General features: G+C 40.6%; 2 protein-coding genes across 6 annotated transcripts; both read left to right on the forward strand.

The window, feature by feature from the left end:
- The first annotated feature begins 482 nt into the window (after positions 1–482).
- On the forward strand, positions 483–23,452 carry LOC118361008 (calcium/calmodulin-dependent protein kinase type 1B-like). 5 transcript variants are annotated; one of them, XM_052482730.1, is made up of 15 exons: positions 506–604; positions 2,046–2,219; positions 14,095–14,229; positions 14,546–14,693; positions 15,365–15,451; positions 15,768–15,899; positions 15,984–16,058; positions 16,170–16,308; positions 16,572–16,695; positions 16,798–16,873; positions 16,970–17,082; positions 17,300–17,378; positions 18,080–18,167; positions 19,663–19,765; positions 23,075–23,452. In XM_052482730.1, the coding sequence occupies exons 5-14, from the start codon at positions 15,375–15,377 to the stop codon at positions 19,762–19,764; spliced, it is 1,005 nt and encodes a 334-aa protein (XP_052338690.1). In that variant the 5' UTR covers positions 506–604; positions 2,046–2,219; positions 14,095–14,229; positions 14,546–14,693; positions 15,365–15,374; the 3' UTR covers position 19,765; positions 23,075–23,452. The 5 variants fall into 5 exon arrangements, with proteins under 5 accessions (XP_035596585.1, XP_035596583.1, XP_052338690.1 ...); XM_035740690.2 differs by lacking the exon at positions 2,046–2,219 and having other exon boundaries at positions 491–604; XM_035740692.2 differs by lacking the exons at positions 2,046–2,219; positions 14,095–14,229 and having other exon boundaries at positions 483–604.
- On the forward strand, positions 484–9,015 carry ppp1r3da (protein phosphatase 1, regulatory subunit 3Da). Its single transcript, XM_035740694.2, has 2 exons — positions 484–604; positions 6,300–9,015. Exon 2 carries the CDS (start codon positions 6,328–6,330, stop codon positions 7,234–7,236), a length of 909 nt encoding a protein of 302 aa, XP_035596587.1. The 5' UTR covers positions 484–604; positions 6,300–6,327; the 3' UTR covers positions 7,237–9,015.
- Positions 23,453–24,215: the final 763 nt, after the last annotated feature.

Consider the following 24,215-nt stretch of genomic DNA (forward strand, 5'->3'; position numbering starts at 1 on the left):
CAATCGTCCCCTATGCCACCATAGCCTATTCACAACATTCAACTGGTCGTTCGGAACAGGACCGTTTCTAACACAACGCTTAATTCTGCTGAATGCGGCCCTGTTGTGTTAGCAGAGAAGAGCATTATGGGAATTGATGTCATTTACAACTGACGCTTTATGGACACACATGCTGTATTGTTTTCTCTATTTAATCCTTAACCATACATACGTTTAAATATGTTTCAGGTTCAGTAGGTACATTTATGTTAACTTAAATTCACACTAAAACGGTGACAAATATTACTATCATGTGCTCAACCACTGCATTTCCCATAAGACAACCTGATAAAATCAGGTATGTCGTTGGCATGGCAAAATTGAAGTATGTGGGCGCATCTTCGATGATCTACACATTGTGAGCTCCGCATCCGGGATAGGCCTAACTGTGTGTTGGTATACATGAGTATTTACCCACATGTTGTGCGAATCAGTTCCCGTAATCACACGCACGCGAATGGCCAACGACGAAATATGTAGGCTGCTAGTAAATGGAGGATCAGTCTTCGGGTTCAACCTACAAAATATAGCTTACTTGACAATCATCACATACTTCGTACAAATGGTGAGCTGTTGTGATTTGTTCATTCGTTTTTATTGAATAAGCCAACCATTTCAAGGGATCAACATAATAATATAATATTTATTTCCTGACTCGAGAGGATACGCCATAGACTGTACAAAGATACGCCAAGTCTTCCTTCCTTTCTGTCTGAAAGTGAAGTCGCACTACAAAGATCGAGGTTGTGTTCGAGAGCAACAAAACCGTGATGTATCATGGGTAGAGTGTGACTGACTGACTGATCTACAAATAATAATGAGTCGTTATGGTGTAAGGTGATTTGTAGATTATGTTAATTAAGTCTGATTTAATAAACAAATACGATAGCAAAGATTTTTATAACGAAACCAAGACAGACCACAGCCTCTCGTTTCCAATAGAAACAAATGAGTCATAATGGGCAGAACAAGCAAGGAGGTGTGCAGAGTCAGCGAGATCCTATTTGCCTGTTCTAGCATACGTCTGCAGCAGACGTCTGCATATTTCCGTTAGGGAACGCACAATCTGTAAAGCGCGCGTGTGCAATAACGCAATTCGCCTTTTCACACCCACTAAGCAACGCGATTTAAAACATTTTTTGCAAATGTTAAAATCTAAAATACTTCATCCACTCTGTTTCAAACAGATTCTAGTTTTGGGAACTGAAAGCTGTATTGTTTCATCGATCTTCTCCCACTGCTGGCGACTAGGCTTCCTCTCACTTCCATATTTGGTAGTGAGTGGAAATTCCAAGCGCATCCGGTGAAATATCTTTCTCATTGTTCTATCTATGACAATAGTCAGTTTAAAAGGGGTATTTACATTTCCAAAACATCAGACTCTTACCATTGTTAACCCAGGGATATGCAGTCTGAAAGAAGTCTGCCTAAAAAATATGCAAGACTCTACAAGCCAGAATGATACAGAATGTAGGATAAAATTATATTTACTGTTGTCAGTGCTGTTGGTTCTTTTGACTGTAGGAGAAGGAGAAAGTGTTATTTACCTGACTTTTTGCTGCGGTGGTAGGTTCTGTCACTTGTATTTTCAATCTCCTGATGCAATGCGCGTGATGAACAATATGTAAACAATAGCCTAATGTACCCGAATGTAGTCAACCGAAGCACGTTTCCTTGCAATAAGCTGGAAGTGTTTGTCAATTTTGCCAGCTGATTGCATGGGACAATGTTCAGTCTGTGGTTTAGTTAGGCTCGGCCATATTGTAGTAAGTGTTTGTCTCATGCGAAAAAACGATATACAGGATAGCATACTGAAGGTTTGGTTGATAAGGCTTCCCTGTGGATATTTTGTCTCAGATTAACCAAGCGGGGAGAGGCTGCCCGTTGTCACAGTTCCAAGGTCAGTCAGAAGTGTCCAGTTAACTTTACGCCAATGAATCTTAAAACTGAACTTTGATCCGCATTAAGTAGTATTGATATCCTTTGCCACTGTCGTCTTACAACAGATATTTAGATCCAGTCATGACCAGGGGTGTAGTGCTGCCGGACAACACTGGGCCAATTGTGAGCTACCCCATGGGACTCACGGTCATGGCGGGTTGTGACACAGTCTGGGATCGAACTGGGATCTGTAGTGACGCCTTGCCTAAGACCGCTGCACTACTTGGGAGGCCCCTGTAGTAAGGATTTATGTTTACTACTTGGTCAATTGATTTACTACTTGGTCAATTGATTATGATACCGTGTAGCTACACAAAATGCTTACTCTCAATAAAGCTATCCTCATAAACAGTGCCATGATAGTAAGCTATTTGTATTTACATTAGGCTATAGTCTACAAATAGCTGTACCATGTAGTCGTAGGACTATTAGGCTATAAGCCTACTGCAAATTATTGTTGTTTGTTCCTGAACTGGGCGAATGGCAGAGCTATCCTTCAGCACCACAAGTTGGTTCAACTTCTTTAACGTCATTGTGCGATTCTGGCGCTGTCCTTTCAGGACCACAAAGGATGCTACAATCGCTTAAAATGACATCTCATCAAGATCTGTTGCCTACTCAATAGTCATACTCATCACTTCTTATTATTACAAATAGAAAAGTATCACTTCTCACAATGGTGCTTGTTTTGTAAAGTTAGATCAAAGCTGAATCAATCTCTTGCAAGATCACAATGATTAATTTGCATTTTACAGAACCAAATATAATAGCATAATAGCACAGTGACACCCCAAAAATTATTTCTAATTATATTTTAGGATGGTTAGCTGAAGTTGACCATACAGTGCATTTGGAAAGTATTTAAACCCCTTGACTTTTTCCACATTTTGTTACATTACAGCCTAAAATTGATTTTAAAATGGATTACTTTTATCTTTTATCCTCATCAATCTGCACACAATAATACCCCATAAGGACGAAGCAAAAACAGGATAATTATTTTGTGTGCCAAATGTATTCAAAATAAATACGTTGTTTACATAAGTATTCAGACCCTTTGCTACGAGACTCGAAATTGAGCTCAGGTGCATCCTCTATTCATTGATCCTCCTTGAGATGTTTCAACAACTTGATTGGAGTCCACCTGTTGTAAATTCAATTGATTGGACATGATTTGGAAAGGCACACACCTGTCTATATAAGGTCCCACAGTTGAAAATGCATGTCAGAGCAAAAACCAAGCCATGAGGTCGAAGGAATTGTCCGTAGAGTGCTGAGACAGGATTGTGTCGGGGGCGTTGGTCAGGGAGATGACCAAGAACTCGATGGTCACTCTGACAGAGCTCCAGAGTTCCTCTATGGAGATGGGAGAACCTTCCAGAAGGACAACCATCTCTGCAGCACTCCGCCAATCAGGCCTTTATGGTAGAGGGGCCAGACGGAATCCCCTCTTCAGTAAATGTCACATGACAGCCCACTTGGAGTTTGCCAAAAATAAGATTCTTTGGTCTAATGAAACCAAGATTGAACTCTTTGGTCTGAATGCCAAGCATCACGTCTGGAGGAAACCTGGCACCATCACTACGGTGAAGCGTGATGGCAGCATCAGGACCTCAGACTGGGGCGAAGGTTCACCTTCCAACAGGAAAACGACCCTAACCACACAGCCAAAACAACGCAGGAGTGGCTTTGGGACAAGTCTCTGAATGTCCTTGAGTGGCCCAGCCAGAGCCCGGACTTAAACCCAGTCGAGCATTTTTTTAGAGACCTGGAAATAGCTGCACTATTAGGCAGTATATATGCTTTGATTGAAACAAAGTACAAGAAAGGCTAATAGTTTGTTAACACCATCTGCTCTAATTCGCTCACGAAACAGTAATTGAAGAGGATCTAAATGCATATTCCCATTTAAACTGATTGAGATCAATCAAATTAATGGCATGGAGATGCAGTTAGGACATTCCACCTTTAAAACGTGAAGAATTAGAATTCATGAGTAAGAGTGATGAAATTTGGTAGCCTATGCCTAACTTGGTGTTTGAGGGTATTCAAAATAGAAACATTTATTGAGACAATATGTGTGGGCATAGGCAGATGTTGCATTTGGAGGATGCATTTTATGCATATTCTTAAATGGTGGACTATTCAATTGACGACATCTGCTGTACAAACTTTGAGGAAATTATGACATCATTGCACACAAGACCATTGGCAATGACTATTCAACTAAACAATAGATAATCCATCCACCTGACAGGTGTGGTGTATCAAGAAGCTGATTAAACAGTATAATCATTACACAGGTGTACCTTGTGCCGGGGACAATATGCCACATTTCTCAAATTTTGAGGAAGCTTGCAATTGGCATGCTGACTGCAGGAATGTCCACGAGAGCTGTTGCTAGATAACTGAATCATACTTTCTCTATGATAAGCCGGCTCCAACATTGTTTTAGAGAATTTGGCAGTACGTCCAAACGGCCTCACGACCGTAGACTACGTGTAACCTCACCAGCCCAGGACCTCCACATCCGGCTTCTTCACCTGTGGGATTGCCTGAGCAGGGTGGAGGGGAGGGGAGGGGTGCTGAGGAGTATTTCTGTCTGATATAAAGCCCTTTTTTGTGTGGAAAAACTCATTCTGATTGTTGCTTTTATATTTTTGTTCAGTGTAGTTTAGCTGGGGAAAACGGTCAAAACTACTCGGGCCTAGTGCGCATGTGTGCCCAGTAGGCTAATTCAGGGGACAGATTGTAGTTTTTATGCTCTGATATCAGGAGCTGGCAGTGAAAAGTTTGATTAAACAATTCAGAGACTGAAGCTACTAAATCAGATGACTTACATTTTAAGGAGAGTGAATCGATATACAATCACCTAAACAGCTGTAACTGTCAATAGTAAAACAAAGCTTAAAACTTTGAGTGAACCCAGAATATAGAAAATGAATAGGGAAGTTGCTTTCCTCCTCCTCCACACTCTATGGCTGCCAGTCCACCCATTATGACATCATTGACTTGACTGGGGAAGTCCATTCTGTTCATTCTATTTCAGTGCTGAATCACCCTCCCCCACACAGGAATTTTGGGGACTGTATGTATGCTATATAAAGTCACATGTTTTGTAGCCCAGACTAGTCACACCATGAATTGTTTGTTTTACACTGGCTCTTTTTTTGTGCATGTTATACAATATGTATTTGGACAGTGAAGCTAATATTTTGTCTGGATGGGTCGATGCTACCATTTTGGATTTGAGATCAAATGATGAAAATGAGGCGGCAGTGCATAATGTCACCTTCTCTTTCAGCGTATTTTCAAGCATCTGTTTTGCCATTTAGAAATAAAAGCACTTTAGGTAGGCCCATCTAGTCCACCCATTTTAATAGTTAAAGGGATAGTGTGAAATGTTGGCAATTAGGCCCTTTTTTCTACTTACCTATAGTCAGATGAACTCATTGATAGGTCTACCATTTTAATGTCTGCATGCAGTTTGAGGGAAGTTGAAGGTAGTTTTGCGAGCCATTGCTAACTAGCGTTAGCGCAATGACTGGAAGTCTCTGGAAGCATATAGCCAAAGATGTTTACAGCTAACCTTTCTAGAATATAATTGCGGATTTCTGTTAGGGAACACCTATTCTGTGAAGTGCCTGTGTGCAATAACTCAATTCGCCCTTGCACTCCTAAACAACATTTTTCCAAACGTTGGCAAAGGGTAAAGTCTACAAAACATAGTCCACTCTGGTTATTACAGGTTTTAGTTTTGGAAACAGAACTGTGTTGAGATGAAATGTTTAATCTAGGAGAAAATGTGCAAATGATAGACAAATGATAAATCAATATCATGTTTGCAATTTCTTTAGTTAAATGGGTATATAATTGCTTTATAATTTTCATGATTGAGAATGCATAATGTCTGCCAATTTGAAAAATAAAAAGCTAGCAAAGTGTGTGATATTTGTGCCGCGTTCACGTGCTCGTCGGAATAAGAAACTCAGACATTTCCAACTTGATAAATGGTTATACACGTGTCGCATTCAACCAGTTAGCAAGTTGGATATTTCCGAGTTTCCTATTTCTGACTAGCACGTTGACGCGACACCAGATTCCCATGGTACTATCCAGTACAATACTGACATATAGAGCCAAAATGTTTCACTGTTCAAAAGCATATGGTGAAGAATGTAGATAAAACAGGATACATTTTTATTTATTAAATTATTTATTAAAAAAATATTTATGAAATGAAATGTGTTTTTACATTACAAAAATCACCAGATTTGAGATTATGCACCCATAACTTTTTCCTTCACTTTTTTTATAAGGTGTGAAGGACCTCTTTAATTTAACATCATGGATTGGACTATTGGGAAGGAGAGAATTCCCTCATGTAATAGTGAACTGCCTAAGGCCTCAAAGAATGCCTCCGGAACCAACCTCACTATCAATCTGAATGAAATGCTCAGATCAAAAGCTGCCGTGGAAAGGAAGCATGTTCCAATCCGCCCACCCAACCCAAGAGCCCCTGCACCCAGGGAACTGGAGTTTAGTCGAGGACTTTCCTGTGAGCCCATGCCCAAACCCATTATCCGAAGACGTGCACGATCTCTGTCCTCCTCCACAGAGTGGAAGAGGCACACTCGTAATGTTGGGGTGCGTTTTGTAGACTGTCTGGGCCTGGACCTAGAGGACGTTAAGGTTTTCAAAACCGGAGAGGATCCCTTTGTGCCACAACATGTCTCCTTCAGGCTTTTGATGGGTGCAGAGCTGGCTGGGGGGAAGAACTTGGAAATCTCGCTGCCGTATCTGAAGCCGGTGTTCCCTCAGCAACCCGGTGATCGACCTGAATTCTTCAGCCGCCTGCGCCAGCAGAGGGTCTGTCTGGAGAGGGTTTTGTGCTTTGACCTGGGCATCATCGGGATCACTCAGGTCCTCAACCTCCATTTTGAGAAAGAGGTGAGCGTGCGCTATTCATTCACAGGATGGAGGTGCAGCTCAGAAACCAAGGCCTCCTGGGTATCCACCACCTGCAAGTCCTGGGATGGAACGCAGGAGCAGCTCAATTGTGACACCTTTCGTTTCCACCTGCCTGTTCCTCCCTTCCTGCTACCTGGAGCTGCTTTGGAATTTGCTGTCCGATACAAAGTGTCCGGGAAAGAGCACTGGGACAACAACGAGGGGCAAAACTACAAGTTGGTCTGCCATAGCTACAAGCTGACTGTGCCCAAGGAGTGTGAGCATAGCATGGTGCACTTTATTTGAGCTCATTCAACAAGGAGCATTTACTGGTTGCTCTCATAAGTTCCAATGAATAATTTGGCCATAAGGTCAAAACCATCAGACCTGAGAGACAGCAGTAGTGTTCAGAAAAAGGCAGATCTGGTATATATGAATAACATGTTATTGGAGCACTCAGCAAATAGAGAACCACGTCATGGTTGTCTGTGACTGGTGGAAGCCATGTTTATTATTCATTCATACACATTTATTTTAACAGAGCACACCTATTAGTATTGGAGTGCATGTTTTCAAATGCAAATGCACTTTATTATATACAGTGCCTTTCGGAAAGTATTCAGACACCGTGACTTTTTCCACATTTTGTTACATTACAGCCTTATTCTAAAATGGACATAAATCTGCACTCAATGCCCCATAATGACAAAGCAAAAACAGGTTTTTATCAATTTGAGCTGGCCTCCCGGCCAAACTGAGAAAACGTGGGAGAAGGGCCTTGGTCAGGGAGGTGTCCAAGAACCCAATGGTCACTCTGATAGAGCTCCGGAGTTCCTCTCTGTGGCACTCTACCAAGCAGGCCTTTATGGTAGAGTGGTCAGACGGAAGCTACTCCTTAGTAAAGACGCGTGACAGCCCACTTGGAGTTTGCCAAAAGGCACCTAAAGACTCTCAGACCACTAGAAGCAAGATTCTCTGGTCTGATGAAACCAAGATTTAACTCTTTGGCCTGAATGCCAAGCGTCACGTTTGGAGGAAACCTGGCACCATCCCTACTGTTAAGCGTGGTGGTGGCGGCATCATGCTGTGGCAAAGTTTTTCAGACGCAGGGACTGGGAGACTAGTCAGGATTTAGGCAAAGATGAACGAAGCAAAGTACAGAGAGATCCTTGATGAAAACCTGCTCCAGAGCACACAGAACCTCAGACTGGGGCGAAGGTTCACCTTCCAACAGGACAATGACCCTAAGCACACAGCCAAGACAACGCAGGAGTGGCTTTGGAACAAGTCTCAATGTCCTTGAGTGGCCCAGCCAGAGCCCGGACTTGAACCAGATCTAACATCTCTGGAGAGACCTCAAAATAGCTGTGCAGGGACACTCCCCATCCAACCTGACAGAGCTTGAGAGGATCTGCAGAGAAGAATAGGAGAAACTCCCCAAATACAGGTGTGCCAATCACTGCCAAACATGCTTCAAAAAAGGACTGAGTAAATAGTCTGAATACTTATGTAAATGTGATATTTCAGTTCTTCAAACCAGTTTTTGCCGGGTCATTATGGGGTATTGTGTGTAGATTGATGAGGGGGAAAAAACAATTGAATATATTTTAGAATAAGGCTGTAACAAAATGTGGAAAAGTCAAGGGGTCTGAATACTTTCCGAAGGCACTGTATACAGCACTTGTTCAGATTAGACTGACACAGAGTACACATTTCACTGTGGCAATGTGCCTCTGGATAATGCACTTACTTTATGGTTTCTACTTGTCGGATGTTCTAAAATCATTTGGACTTTGACTCTGGTCCTCGGAACTAGCCATGCTTGCCAGGTAACTGGTAGAGATTAATTCATAAAACGAAATAAAGAGTTTTCATCTTCAAGAGAAGATCAGCCAAGCATTTAAACTATGCAACCAAGCAGCTTTTAGTTCAAATATTACTCATGATATAAATTGAAAATATTTAGCTACTAACAAAATAAATACACTGTTTAACTGGTAGTACTTAGAAAAATGAATACTATTGTTTCTTGTTCTTTTTACATTAAAGCACAGTTGATGATACAAACCTCTGTTGTGAATTATTTGCCTTTGTTGCTTACAATACAACACTAAAGCTGTCTTTACACTGCAGCCAAAATGGACCCAATTCAACAACAAAGTAATTCTCCTGTGACACAGTTCAATCTTCTTCAGAATGGTGTAAACAGCTAAAAACCACATGGAATCACATCTTTTCCGTTCTGATTTGGACCACATTCATATGTGCTACTATATCCAATACCTAGCCACGTGACCTATATCTGGACACTCCAATCAGATTCTTTCAGTGCCCAAGTGATTTTTACTACACTCTCCATGCAACAGGTAAATTTTGTCACATCTGCATTGGTGGTAACCGTTGGTTGAAATGGACAGTGACAGCACGTACCAGCATAGCCTCTTCGCTCGGACGACCAATACATATTGGTCTCCCATCACTGAACACTATATCCTGGTACCCCGCAAAATATTTACCAGCTCTATGATTTACATGTTTCCAGGAAGAAAATAAAATCCCATCACTGAATGCATATCTAGCATTAATCCGGAATGCCTTACCAGTCAGCATGGGTTATCCTTTTTACTTTACACCAGGGGTAAGCAACTAGATTCCACTGACAATCCATTTTTGTCGGAATGGATGGTCAGGGGGCCGAAACGTGATTTATAATCATTTGTCGAATTCAAATTGACAACAAGTAAGCCCATTTGTATTTGAAAATAACAATCATTTTATACCTTCATTACATTGAGACACGATTACATATGTCTCTTTATTTGTGGGGATACTTGGGAACATATTTCTTAGTTTAAATACATTTTCCCGCTGAATTCCTGGTAGGTTAGTCTCATTGAGATTACAAACCTATTTTGCAAGAGAGACCTGGACAAAAAAATCAGCAAGCAAAGTTTCAAACATTTACAACATAAAACACAAGCACTACAGTTTAAAAACATCAGTTTACACATTGAACAGGCACATTAGTTTTGGCAGAAGTGGTTTATCTAGTTGTAAAACATTGACAGGCCCCTAAACCATTTTCCGCTATAGATTTGACCCTAATATCAGTTAAGGAGCTCCTGTCATTTCAAGTCCTTTTGTTGCTCGTTCAAAGTAGAGGGCAGGGTACTGTAACGCTTTGTTTTTTTTTTTACCTTGGTCTGTCCCGGCCTTAGGCACCGTCAAAGAGATGTAGTCCTGTGAGCATACAGTGCTTTCATAAAGTATTCACCCCTTGACTTTTTTCTAATTTTGTTGTGTTACAGCCTGAATTTAGAATGGATTGAATAGAGATTTGTTTTGTCACTGGCCTACATACAGTACAATACCTCATAATGTCAAAGTGGAATTATGTTTTTCTGAATTTTTACTCATTCATAAAAAATGAAAAGATAATGTCTTGAGTCAATAAGCATTCAATCCCTTTGTTATGGCAAGCCTAAATAAGTTCAGGAGTAAACATTTGCTTAACGAGTCACATAATAAGTTGCATGGACTCACTCTATGTGCAATAATAGTGTTTAACATGATTTTTGAATGACTGCCTCATCTCTGTGCCCCACACATACAATTATCTGTAAGATCGGTCAGTCGAGCAGTGAATATCAAAAGTCGATTCAACCATGGCGAAGTTCTAAATTACACTTTGGATGGTGTATCAATACAAGTCACTACATAAATACAGTTGCCAGAGAGGAAGGAAACCGCTCAGGGATTTCACAATGAGGCCAACGGTGATTTTAAAACAATAATGGCTGTGATAGAGAAATGAGGCTGAATCAACATTGTAGTTACTCCACAATACTAACTTAATTGACAGAATGAAAAGGAAGCCTGTACAGAGTAAACATATTCCTAAACATGCATCCTGTTTGCAACAGGGCACTAAAGTAATACTGCAAAACAATTGGCAAAGCAATTCATTTTTGGTCCTGAATACAAAGTGTTATGTTTGGGGCAAATCCAATACAACACATTACTGAGTACCGCTGTCCATATTTTCAAGCATATAGTGGTAGCTGCATCGTGTTATGGTTATACTTGTAATCGTTAAAGGACTGTGGAGTTTTTCAGGATAAAAAAAGAAATGTAATGGAGCTAACCACAGGCAAAATCCTAGAGGATCCTAAAACACAAGGCCAAATCTACACTGTAGTTGCTTTCCAAGAAGTCAGTGAATGTTACTGAGTGGCTGAGCTACAGTTTTGACTAAAATCTATGTGAAAATCTATGGTAAGATTTGAAAATGGCTGTCTAACAATGATCACCAACCAATTTGACAGAGCTGGAAGACTTTTTCAAAGAATAATGTACAATCCAGGTGTGCAAAGCTCTTAGATATTTACCCAGAAAAGCTGACAGCTGTAATTGCTGCCAAATGTGATTCTAACATGTATTGACTCAGGGTTGTGAATACTACTTCAATTAAATTTGCTAAACATTCCAAAAACATGTTTTCACTGTCCTTATGGGGTATTGTGCGTAAATGGGTGACAAGATAATATATTGAATCAATTTTGAATTCAGGCTTTAACATAACAAAATGTGGAGGAAGAAGACACTTTAGTTGATCATTGGCGTTAGTCTGCTGAACAATATAAGTACGCAAATGAGATCTGTCTCAGTATGGCCTTATAAATAAAAATGTACCAATGACTTAGTCTCCGAAGAGCTATGGAAGGCCAGTTAACTAGTGTGATTACAAGTCCACTTGCTGAAGGGTATTCCACATGTGTAATTACTCAGGATCTACTTCATGTTTTTGCAAACTTATGTTTTGTAATTACACATTTCAAAGTCACCTGTGAATTACCATGTTAATAACTCCAAACAAAGTGTGACATTGTTACATGTAACTACAAGGGAAAGTATAACAAAAAACTCAGCTAGCTATGTTGTTGATATGTGTATCCTAATAGACTAGGGTAACAACCCTTAAACAAGGCACACCTTGCCATGTTATAACCTGTCCCAAAGGATACATTGAATCAAATGTTATGTTACTACGATGCTGTTGCAAAGGATACACTTGTAATTATAATGTCAAATCAAATTGTATTTGTCACATACACATGGTTAGCAGATGTTAATGCGAGTGTAGCGAAATGCTTGTGCTTGTAGTTCCGACAATGCAGTAATAACCAACGAGTAATCTAACCTAACAATTCCACAACAACTACAAGTGTAAAGGGATGAAGAATATGTACATAAAAATATATGATGCGTGATGGTACAGAACGCCTTAGGCAAGATGCAGTAGATGGTATAGAGTACAGTATATACATATGAGATGAGTAATGTAGGGTATGTAAACATATAAAAGTGGCATTATTTAAAGTGGCTAGTGAAACATGTATTTTTAATTGCTATGTATTTACAATGTAACAGCATTTGCAGACTGTAGGCTAACCAAGATAAATAAGGACACAGGAGAACGTTAGTAACTAACCATGTGTATGTGACAAATAACATTTGATTTGATTTGTATAACCATGGAAAGAAGGTGGACCCAAACGTACAATTCCCCATTTCAGACTCATATCCCGGGTTGGGTAGTAACGGATTGCATGTAACAGGGATACCTATGGACAGGGTGGTGGGTGATGCCCAGGGAGAGGCGTGATGGCGTGGCACGGTGTGGAGGTCTGGACTTGGGCTGTGGAGGAAAAGTGGAGGTCAGGTGGAAGTAACCTGGACTCCCAGGCCAAGGGAGAGGGCATGTTCCCTGAGCAGGGAGTATCGGCCAGGAGGTCTGGACTTAGGCTGTGGAGCAACAGTGGGACAGTGGACTCTCTTAAGGGTCGGCACGCCATTAAATCTAAAGAGGAAATCGATACCTTTGCATCCTGAATGAAGGATCTATGAAGTGGTGTGGGGGGACACAAATGTATTAAGGGTGGCGTCAATTCGGAATTTCTGAAATTAATCCATGAATTGAATTTGAATTGGCCACACCCCAAAGGAAACATAATTTTAATGTAAGGAAGTAGAATTGAATTAAAAGCAATTCAAACCAATTCAACTGAGACATTAAAGTCTCATTAATATTGACATTGCATTGGATTGTTCCATTTCATACTGCAGCGTTTGAGCTAATGCATTCTGAGAAATGTATTTATGTTTCTGATATTTAAACATTAAAGGAAGGATCAATTATTATAGACAACACACATGTAATTATTTAAAATTGTTTTAGGAGAATGAGTTTTAAAAATGACATGTTTCAACCATATGCTACATGGCATTGGTAGCCATACATGATGTCAAAATAAACATTTGTATAGTGATGTGTAGAATAAATAAACCATTTGAATTTCATTAAATTATACTTCCTTTAATTCAAATTCAATTCAAATTCTGCTTTCTGTTGGGTGTGGCCAATTCAAATTCAATTCAAATTCAATAATTGAATTGCATTTAAAGAGCAATTCAGAACTGACCCCAACCATGGAGTGTATCAGCAGCTGGGCAGATTATGTTTGGACGTCAGAGGACAAACGTCATCAGGAACAATAGCGCCCTCTGGCGGAATTTGGCCTGAGTCCAATGTGTAATGAGAGGGTTTTCTGCTTTGCAATAAATTAAGGCCTATTTTTATATATATATATACTAGGGAATTTGGGGAATCTTGGGGGAACCTGTCTGTAAATCAAGGTGTCTTTTAGTACCAGTTTAACTGATTGTGCTACAGTGAAGAGTTTACAGATACTTTCTCAAAAGTCCAACTGGAAACATTAAGACATCATGTGTATTCAGACAATGTTTCCCTCTAATTGCTAAAATGTCCAAACATCACAGAAAGATGATTTTGTAATAGTATTCACATTTACATCGGCAGTATTGGATGGCACAATAACAACAATATCAACATGCCTAAAATGTGGACAGTTATCACTCAGGACAGTTTGAATTCTACACTGCAGTTAAAAGTTTGAAATTACTGTGTTTAACAGCAGATTATAGATCACAATAGAGAGTGTAATAATATTCATATTAGTAATGAGTATATATTTTGATTTCAGATGGAATAGGCACAGTAATTAAGCCCAATTATTTGTTTTTAATTTTGTTCCGAAGCATGATTTTGTCCTCAGAGTAAATGCATCTTCCTCTGTTTTGCAGCTCTGCTATGAAAGGCATGCAGAATGTGGGATAGACTGTTCTCCTGGCCGAGAGGATTGTTTGAGTTCTTTTGCCAGATGGATTGGATAGATGAGATTCACTGGATAACCCTGTGCCCATAGAAGGATAGTGCAGGTTGGTGTTGCAGAGACAAAAGCCAGGTTACATAATGTAAATATGGGGCCTGTGGTGTTCCTTTCACAGGCTTAGACAACCTGCAAGTCAACCGGTGCACATGGCTTTCTCCTTGATCAAATTGTAAACAGTGCTACCAAACGCAATGTACCAGATGCAGAGAAATGTACTATTCACTGTATGTTCTACTGAGTAGTTCCTCTTGACAGTAAGCTGTTACACATGGCTTGTTTTCTTGAAGCTGATGTGTTGAGTAACTGTGAGAGGCAGTTTTCATCTTTGCTTTCTCCATCTGCTTTTCTCTTTGTACTGTTAGTGTGTGGGTGGAGTGGACAAGGTTGCTTCGGGAAAAAAGTGTGATTTTCAATGAATGCTCATAGAGGACAGTGGTGACGAAGGTACAGAGAGAAGAACTGTGAAGAACGCTAACAGTCAGGATTATTCTCTGCCACTGCAATCAACAGGTAAACTGGCATCCTATTATTTTTCGCCACATATAACCAAACAGCACACTTGTTTTATGTTATATATACTTTACAGGTGGATTAAAGTTGATTTGAATAGTCATGTCCTATTTAGGCTAGGAGGTTAGATTTGACCAAGTCATTCTGCCGTGCTATTTGGAGTTAATACAATAGGTTATAAACACATGTATGTTATAGGCTTGAAAGCTATCAAAATATATATTTAAAATGAGCCTGAGGCTGTAAAGTTGAATTCTGCATTTAACATTTTGGTCACACTGTTGGAAAAATATAATAGTTAAGTCCTTGTACAGACATATTTGGCATGGAACATGACCATTCGATGGAAAGTGACGGAAACTTCAGAAACCTTCAAAGCAGTATAAAGATTATTCAGATGACTTCCAGACCAATCTTATGGTGGCTATTTAATTTGAACACTGTTTAAAAGTCAAATTTGGCAAGTTACACACATTAGAATAGAAATAAAGGCTACTCTTAACCTAATACTAAAGATGTGCAGACCCTAGACTTATTCTTTTGCCAAATAACTAACCAGTGTAATTGGATTGGGTGAATAACCTTATTGCTTTTCCTTTGAATGGTGAATTAGTTATTTCTGCTCAAATAAAGGATACATTACGTTTTTCTATTTTCCCCATTGCATAAAGCCTATTGAAGATGCCCCTGGGGAAGGAATTCAGGAAGAAAGCAGAGGACATCACAGCAGTATATGATCTGAGAGAGAAGCTAGGAGAGTGAGTGTCTGTTATATTTTTGCCACATAGGATTAGATCTACATGCCGTTTCCACACAGATATAAGGCTCTTTACTTGGTGTGTGAGCCATACAATTCTGTGAGAGCCATTACCTTGATTCCTTGATGCTTACTGAAATCCTGGCACATTCTTCCCATTATGAAGTATTGCAATTCTCTAGCAGAGGCCCCCGGAGTTGTCAGAGGGGGAAGCCATCCCAATTCATCGGGTGACTGAATAATTATCATCCCAAAATAAAGCAATGAGAACGAAAGCCTATATGAATGGTTACTAATATGATGTGGGTGTGTTTCAGGGGATCATTCTCTGAGGTGCGCGTGGCTCAGCACCGCCGCACCCTGAAACTTGTAGCAGTCAAGTGTATCCGCAAGAGGGCGCTAAAGGGCAAAGAAGCCATGTTGGAGAATGAGATAGCCGTGCTACGCAGGTTAGTGTCACATCTGCACTTTTAGCTAACACAAAATAGACAAGAAATCAATGGTTCAGAGTGTATCCATTGTTTCCCCTTCAGAATCAACCATCCCAACATTGTGGCATTGGAGGAGACCTTCGAGACATCTACAAAGCTTTATCTGGTTATGACTCTGTGGGTGGTGGGATTTTAATTTAGATACCCTGAAATGATCTAATCCAAGATGAATTGTTGATTATTTCGTTGCTTATATTTTACAATGCAATTGATGGCTTGTTACCACAGTGTTACAGGAGGCGAGTTGCTGGACCGTATTCTGGAGAAGGGGAGTTACACTGAGAGGGATGCCAGCCGTGTCATACAACAGCTTCTGGAGGCAGTCCAATACCTTCACCAGCTGGGCATCGTGCACAGGGACCTGAAGGTACAACTGTCCACTAGCTGTTAGAAAAACACTTAACCTCACTATAAACAGCATCGTAGGATTACAGTTTTATGTCCCCCAGGTATATCAAAATAAAAGAGAATAGAATGTATCTGAGAGTTCACAGGTTAAGGTAGATGGTCAATGTGCTGAATGATCAACACTCTCATGTGATTTTCTTATTGTTTGAGTGATTGTTCAAGTGATTGATAGATGCAGCTTAATTGTCAATTATTTTAGGCCTTCTATTATTATCATTCCAGCCTGAGAACCTACTGTACCAGACTCCTTCGGAAGATTCCAAGATTGTCATCAGTGACTTTGGCCTGTCCAAGATGGAGGAGCAGGGGATGCTCACCACAGCATGTGGAACCCCTGCGTATGTGGGTGAGGATCCCCAAATACATACATCACTTCTGAACCCTCATCATGTAGAATTAAAGCAGTTCGAGCCTCATGCATGAACCTTCTCTTTCATTTTGTGTGCAGCACCAGAGCTTCTGCAGCAGAAATCATATGGCAAAGAAGTGGACCTATGGGCTCTGGGGGTGATCACCTATATACTGTGAGTGTATGGTAATGGTTCATTCCTCACAGTTGACTTAATACAGGCAAGTGAAAAGTTATGTTGTGCTAAAAGGATTTATTTTTGACGTTCCAGACTCTGTGGCTACCCTCCGTTTTATGACGAGAGCGAGTCACATATGTACAGGCAGATCATGAAGGCTGAATATGAGTTTGACTCCCCGTATTGGGATGAAGTCTCTAATTCAGGTAAAGTATGACCTTGGTCTATGAGAGATCCTTTTAGCTAGCCTGTATTAGTTCATCACATCACATCTCACACCTATTTGTCACGCAACGTTATCACTGTCTCGGCAATAAAGACTTGTTGTTCTTTCTTTCAACGTGCTTTTAATTGAACTTTCTTTTGTCTTGAAATTGTATGTCCTCCTGAATGCTGCTTCTCTCTCCACATTTTTCCGTTCAGCAAAAGATTTCATTCCGCACATGTTGCAGAAAGAACCAGAGGAGAGGTACAATTGTGAGCAGGCCTTGAAGCATCTTTGGTGAGTTTAAAAAAAGATTAGTAGCTTTGTGTGTATTCTTTTCTATAACATGTTTAGTAAACATTCTCAGTACTATCAGTGTGCATGTATTTGGTCAGTTGAAGTAAAGAATGAGATGTTCTATACAACACAATGAATGGGTACTTTGATATTTAGGGATATTTTCAAGTTTTTCTATACTTCTATAGCCTATCGTAATGTCCATGGCAGTTGAGTTTTAAACATAGATCACTTTAATCCATACATACAATAGATTCTTTCTGCTCAAAATATAATAATTTTCTTGATCTATATTGATTGCATATCACTTTATGTTCCCTCTAGAATTTCGATGAAAAGCCTCCGTAGGTCTGTCACTATATCACATGTAGTATACGGTACACATAGCATCCCACTGGGTACAGATGTCAGTTCAATGTCTAGTTTTGATTTACATTTGGTTGAGGTGTGGTTGTCAGCTAACGTGAAATCAACAAAACATCACCATGTCATTGGATTTAGGTTAAAAGTTGGTTACTTTTTTCAAATCCAATCAGTTTTCCATGCTGATTCAATGTCATAACACAGCATTTTGGTTGTTGAAATGATGTGGAAACAACTTTGATTCAACCAGTTTTTGCATAGCGGGCTAATGACTCCAAAGTTATATGATGATGGTATTGATGGCTTGTTGATTGGTGCTGTGTGTGTTGTTGAATCAGGATATCAGGAGGAGCCGCTCTGGAGAAGAACATTCATGGATCAGTCAGTAAGCAGATCCAGAAGAACTTTGCTAAGAGCCAGTGGAAGGTAAGATGAGTCCTGCCTGGGCACTGTTTAAAATGTCCAAATCATCTTCCACAATACAATATCTCCCATAAAACTAGAATCTAAATATATGCCCAGTTACATTGACTATGTAAATCAATTATTCTGTGTGCAGGAATGCACTACACTCTTAGAAACAAGGGTGCGGTTAGGGTACAATATTGTTCCTTAGGGAACAAAAATATCAAAATACACAATGTGCCTTCAGAGGTACACATAATGATCTCACATGGTACCTCTTAGTACATTTTAGGGTACATATGTGGATAAAGAGCCTGGTGGTACATTTTTGTACCCAATATTCTGAATATAAATCTACACTAATTATACTCTCGTTCTCCAAAAAAGGGGTATGATGTGAAGATACATTTCTGTTTCCCAGGATACCAACAGCTTTGTCACTGGGTTGGAACCCTAAAAGGCCACATTTGTACCATAATCATTATCATATTTGCCAGCATAGTCTACTGCAGGTAGATTCTTTTTGAATAGTTTGTAATATCTTTGTTTTTGCGTATACATTCATTGATTGATTAATCTTATGCTACATAAAGATAAATAACATACATTTTTCAAAACGTATCCAATCAGTTAGTTTGATTTTTTTGCACCTGTTATTGAAATGTTTGTTCCAGTTTAAATGCCGTCATGTTTTTGATTTGATTTCACCTTCATTTAACAAGTTCTCATTTACAACTGCGACCTGGCCAAGATAAAGCAAAGCAGTGTGACAAAATCAACAACACAGGGTTACACATGGGATAAACAAACAGCCAATAATACAAGAGAAAAATGTTCCTAACTCTGGCAGTCATAAAGAAACATTCCAGCTGTTGGATATCCAAAATCTGTCTGGATTCTAATCGGAATTCTATATCACTTTGCAAGCCAGCATAATGTGACTTGTAGGTACGATTGCAAAATTCTGATAACGTTCCCAAATTTCGCAGGTTTTCCAGAAATCACAGTTGGAAAATTCTTGGCAAACAGAGGGAATAAGCAAGAATTATTCAACCAGGATTTCTAGTTAGCGGAATATTGCAACCCTACTTGCAGGCTTGGTGTGGCCTGTAAACCATGAGTTTTCTAATTAGATATGTAACGTATTGTCATAAAGAGATTAATTTTAATGGCAACATACACCTAGGAACTCACTTGGTGAAAGCCATGGGACTGAAAATGAACAAATTCAACAACCATTTCACTAACAAATACAGTCATGGGTGGTAACGCTACAATTTCCTCAACAAAGCAAGCCACACTGGGAAATTATATTGGATACGTGGCTCTGCCTGTTCTTTCAGTTAGTTCTTTTTGAGTGGAAGTGTTGTACCATTTTAAGTAGTCTATGGTAGAGGTATGTTTTTGTCAATCACTAGGAACATATGACTATGTCACTGTGGTACACAGTGGTATAATGGAAAAATGTACCTTTTCTAAAAGCACACTTTTGTACCTGTGGACTATATGTTTTCAGAGGGCGTTCAATGCCACAATGGTGGTGCGGCACCTCAGTAAGAAGAATCTAGTAGTAGAGGAGGAGTCTAAGGATAAGGCAGAGACCAAGGCTACACTGTAAGGTGAGGGATGAAATAATAATGGCACCGGAGAAGAAGGCCAACGTTTTACATGTCCCCAACCGATTGTGTTTTTTGGTTGGTTTATTTGCGTTTTTTGTAATTTATGTTTTTACTTATTTTGTACATAATGTTGCCGCTACCGCCTCTTATGACCGAAACTAACTTCTGGACATCAGGACTGCGATTACTCACCACGGACTGGCAGAATCCTTTTTTTCCTTTAAAGAGTCTGATGTGCCTGATGAGAACGATATACTGCTTTCTCGGGAACAGGCCCAGATACCTGTGATTTGTGTGAAGAGGAGGTGGAGAAAAAGGGGCCAGAGGTCGAGATGCCTTCTGATAATTTGTAGCGTGCAATTCAAAACGTGCAATCTTTGGAGAATAAAACAGATGACCTACGCGCAAGATTAAACTACCAACGGGACATTAAAAACTGTAATATCTTATGCTTCACGGAGTCGTGGCTGAACAACGACACTATCAACACGCAGCTGGCTGGTTATACAATGTACCGGCAGGACAGAACAGCAGTGTCTGGTAAGATAAGGAGCGGTGGACTATGTATTTTTGTATAACAGTTGGTTCACGATATCTAAGGAAGTCTCGAACTATTGCTCGCTTGAGGTAGAGTATCTCATGATAAGCTGTAGACCACACTATCTACCTAGACAGTTTTCATCAGTATTTTCCGTAGCTGTTTACATACCACCACAGTCAGTCTGGCACTAAGACAACATTGAATGAGCTGTTTTCCGCCATAAGCAAACAAGAAAACGCTCACCCAGAGGCAGCGCTCCTAGTAGCCGGAGACTTTAATGCAGGGAAACTTAAATCCGCTTTACCAAATTTCTATCAGCATGTTAAATGTGCAACCAGAGGAGAAAAAAACTCTGGACCACCTTTACTCCACACACAGAGACACATACAAAGCTCTTCATTTGGCAAATCTGACCATAATTCTATCCTCCTGATTCCTGCTTACAAGCAAACATTAAAGCAGGAAGCACCAGTAACTAGATCAATAATGCTTTAGATGCTGCTACAGGACTGTTTTGCTAGCACAGACTGGAATATGTTCAGGGATTCCTCCGATGGCATTGAGGAGTACACCACATCAGTAATTGGCTTAATCAATAAGCGCATTGATGACGTCGTCCCCACAGTGACTGTACGTACATACCCCAACCAGAAGCCATGGATTACAGGCAACATCCGCACTGAGCTAAAGGCTAGAGCTGCCGCTTTCAAGGAGCGGGACTTTAACCCGGAAGCTTATAAGAACTCCCGCTATGCCCTCCGACGAACCATCAAACAGGTAAAGCGTCAATACAGGACTAAGATTGAGTCGTACTACACTGGCTCTGATGCTCGTTGGATGTGGCAGGGCTTGCAAACCATTACAGACTACAAAGGGAAGCACAGCCGAGAACTGCCCAGTGACACGAGCCTACCAGACAAGCTAAACTACTTCTATGCTCGCTTCGAGGCAAATGGCACTAAAACATGCATGAGAGCACCAGCTGTTCCCGGAAGACTGTGTGATCACGCTTTCCGGAGTTTAAACAGGTCAACATTCACAGGGCCAGATGGATTACCAGGACGTGTACTGCGAGCATGCGCTGACCAACTGGCAAGTGTCTTCACTGATATTTTTAACCTCTCCCTGTCCGAGTCTGTAATGCCAACATGTTTTAAGCAGACCACCATAGTGTCTGGTCCAAGAACACTAAGGACATCTGCCTAAATGACTAACCCACAGCACACTAGTTTGTAGCCATGAAGTGCTTTGAAAGGCTGGTCATGGCTCACATCAACACCATTCCAGAAACCCTAGACCCACTCCAATTTGCATACAGCCCCAACAGATCCACAGATGATGCAATCTCTATTGCACTCCACACTGCCCTTTCCCAACTGAACAAAAGGAACACCTATGTGAGAATGCTATTCATTGACTACAGCTCAGCGTTCAACACCAAAGTGCCCTCAAAGCTCATCAATAAGCTAAGGACCCTGGAACTAAACACCTCCCTCTGCAACTGGATGCTGGACTTCCTGATGGGCCGCCACCAGGTGGTAAGGGTAGGTAACAACACATCTGCCACGCTGATACTCAACACAGGGGCCCCTCAGGGGTGTATGCTCGGTCCCCTCCTGTACTCCCTGTTCACTCATGACTGCACAGCCAGGCATGACTCCAACACCATCATTAAATTTGCCGATGACACAACAGTGGTACAGTAGGCCTGATCACCAAAAATGATGAGAAAGTCTATAGGGAGGAGGTCAGAGACCTGGCCGTGTGGTGCCAGGACAACAACCTCTCCCTCAACGTGATCAAGACAAAGGAGATTATTGTGGAGTACAGGAAAAAGTGGACTGAGCCGCCTCCATTCTCATCGACGAGGCTGCAGTGGAGCAGGTTGAGAGTTTCAAGTTCCTTGGTGTCCACATCACCAACAAACTAACAAGGTCCAAGCACACCAAGACAGTCGTGAAGAGGGCACGACAAAACCTATCCCCCTCAGGAGACTGAACAGATTTGGCATGGGTCTTCAGATCCTCAAAAGGTTCTACAGCTGCACCATCTGTTGACTGGTTGCATCGCTGCCTGGTATGACAACTGCTCGGCCTCCGACCGCAAGGCCCTACAGAGGGTAGTGCGAACGGCCAAGTACATCACTGGGGCCAAGCTCCCTGTCATCCAGGACCTCTATACAAGGCGGTGTCAGAGGAAGACCCTAAAAATTGACAAAGACTCCAGCCACCCTAGTCATAGAATGTTCTCTCTGCTACTGCACGGCAAGCGGTACCGGAGCGCCAAGACTAGGTCCAGGAGGCTTCTAAACAGCTTCTACCCCCAAGCCATAAGACTCCTGAACACCTAATCAAATGGCTACCCAGACTATTTGCATTGCCCCCCTCCCCCTCTTTTACACTGTTGTTACTTTCTGTTGTTATCATCTATGCATAGTCACTTTAATAACTCTAGCCACATGTGCATATTACCTCAATTAACAATTGCCCTCGCATATTGACTCTGTACCTGTACCCCCCTGTATATACTGTAGTCTCACTATTGTTATTTTACTGCTGCTCTTTAATTACTTGTTTAATTACTTATTTCAACTGCATTGTTGGTTAAGGGCTTATAAGTAAGCATTTCACTGTAAGGTTTGCACCTGTTGTATTCGGCACATGTGACTAATTTGATTGGCATAAATAGCTCAGTATCACAATCCCGCAGCTAACAGACATTGGTCACAGTAGCTACAGTAACCTGTGTTTCTTTTCTCTTGGTTTTAGGTTGTGACCTTTAATCCATGGGTAGAAGAGAATTTGCCCAGAAGAATCCTGTGACAGACCAGTCAGAGTGGTCGTTTTGGCTCTCAGGCGTCTCTATATGTGATAAAAAGCAAATACAGTGTGAAACTTTCTTTCTGCCAGCAGAGAGCACTCTTAATCAAGCTTAAGTTCTATTTTTTGTTGTCTGTCATCTAAACATTGCTCAGACTCTGGTTGGGCCCCATACACTTCAGCAATAAGACTCATCAAGTGTAATTTTGTTGATAAATCCATATAGGCTTAGTATCTGTTGACCATGCATGGATGTAAACATGTTTTCTTGAACGTTATTAAGTCTCTATAGACCCTTGTATTCTTCAACAATAAAAATGTTAGAAAACAATATTTTTTACTCCTAGTTTGATCTATGATCATCCTCTTGTTGAGTTTGACACAGTCATTAGCATTCTTGATTGTCTTGGGAAGAATAAGACCAAATGAAATTGACTAAATCTGCAGCATTGAAAATGACGGACTCCAAATTAAAGGTTCAATGCAGCTGTTTTTTTTTTTTATCTCAATAGCAAATAATTTGGGAGTGGTCTAAGTGGGGAGGGGAAAACTGAAAACTAGCTATTATTGGTCTATTAACAAATTTACCACCTGGTGATGTCACCAGGCAGGCCAAAACTGAAATTTCAGGCGGTCTTTTCAAACAGCTCTTACACTAAAAGGGAATTATCATACTTTTCACAATTTCACAGTATTATTCCAACCTCATAGTGTGGAAATGTATATAAAATATGTTTTTTTGACTGCACTGGGCCTTTAAAGCAACAATGTGGGATAGGGGCAGAATACATATTGCCTTTGACAGGAGAAACAAACCATGCTTACCCTAAACTAATGAGACAGCTCCTAGAAAGCACTCCGCTGTATGTGTGTGAGAGAGGCAGCCATATTTGTCCTAGTGACCTAAGAACCCATGATATCTTACATTTGGGTCAGAATGCATCAGAGTGCTCTTGAACATGGGGCAGTTCTCTTTTCATTAGAACAATGCCTGGAAAGAGTTTTAAAGGGGAATTTCACCCTGGCTCTGCCACAGAATATAGTCATTACTATACTAACAACATTACGTTTTTATCATAAACGTCACAAT

The sequence above is a fragment of the Oncorhynchus keta genome, chromosome 28 (genome assembly GCF_023373465.1).
Source record: "Oncorhynchus keta strain PuntledgeMale-10-30-2019 chromosome 28, Oket_V2, whole genome shotgun sequence".
Lineage (NCBI taxonomy): Eukaryota > Metazoa > Chordata > Actinopteri > Salmoniformes > Salmonidae > Oncorhynchus > Oncorhynchus keta.

Coding starts and splice junctions, on each gene's coding strand:
- ppp1r3da (XM_035740694.2), top strand. CDS start 6,328: ATGGATTGGACTATTGGGAAGGAGAGAATTCCCTCATGTAATAGTGAA.
- LOC118361008 (XM_035740692.2), top strand. CDS start 15,375: ATGCCCCTGGGGAAGGAATTCAGGAAGAAAGCAGAGGACATCACAGCA. Junction 16,696..16,797: donor TGGAACCCCTGCGTATGTGG/GTGAGGATCCCC, acceptor TTTTGTGTGCAG/CACCAGAGCTTCTGCAGCAG. Junction 17,379..18,079: donor CAGGCCTTGAAGCATCTTTG/GTGAGTTTAAAA, acceptor TTGTTGAATCAG/GATATCAGGAGGAGCCGCTC.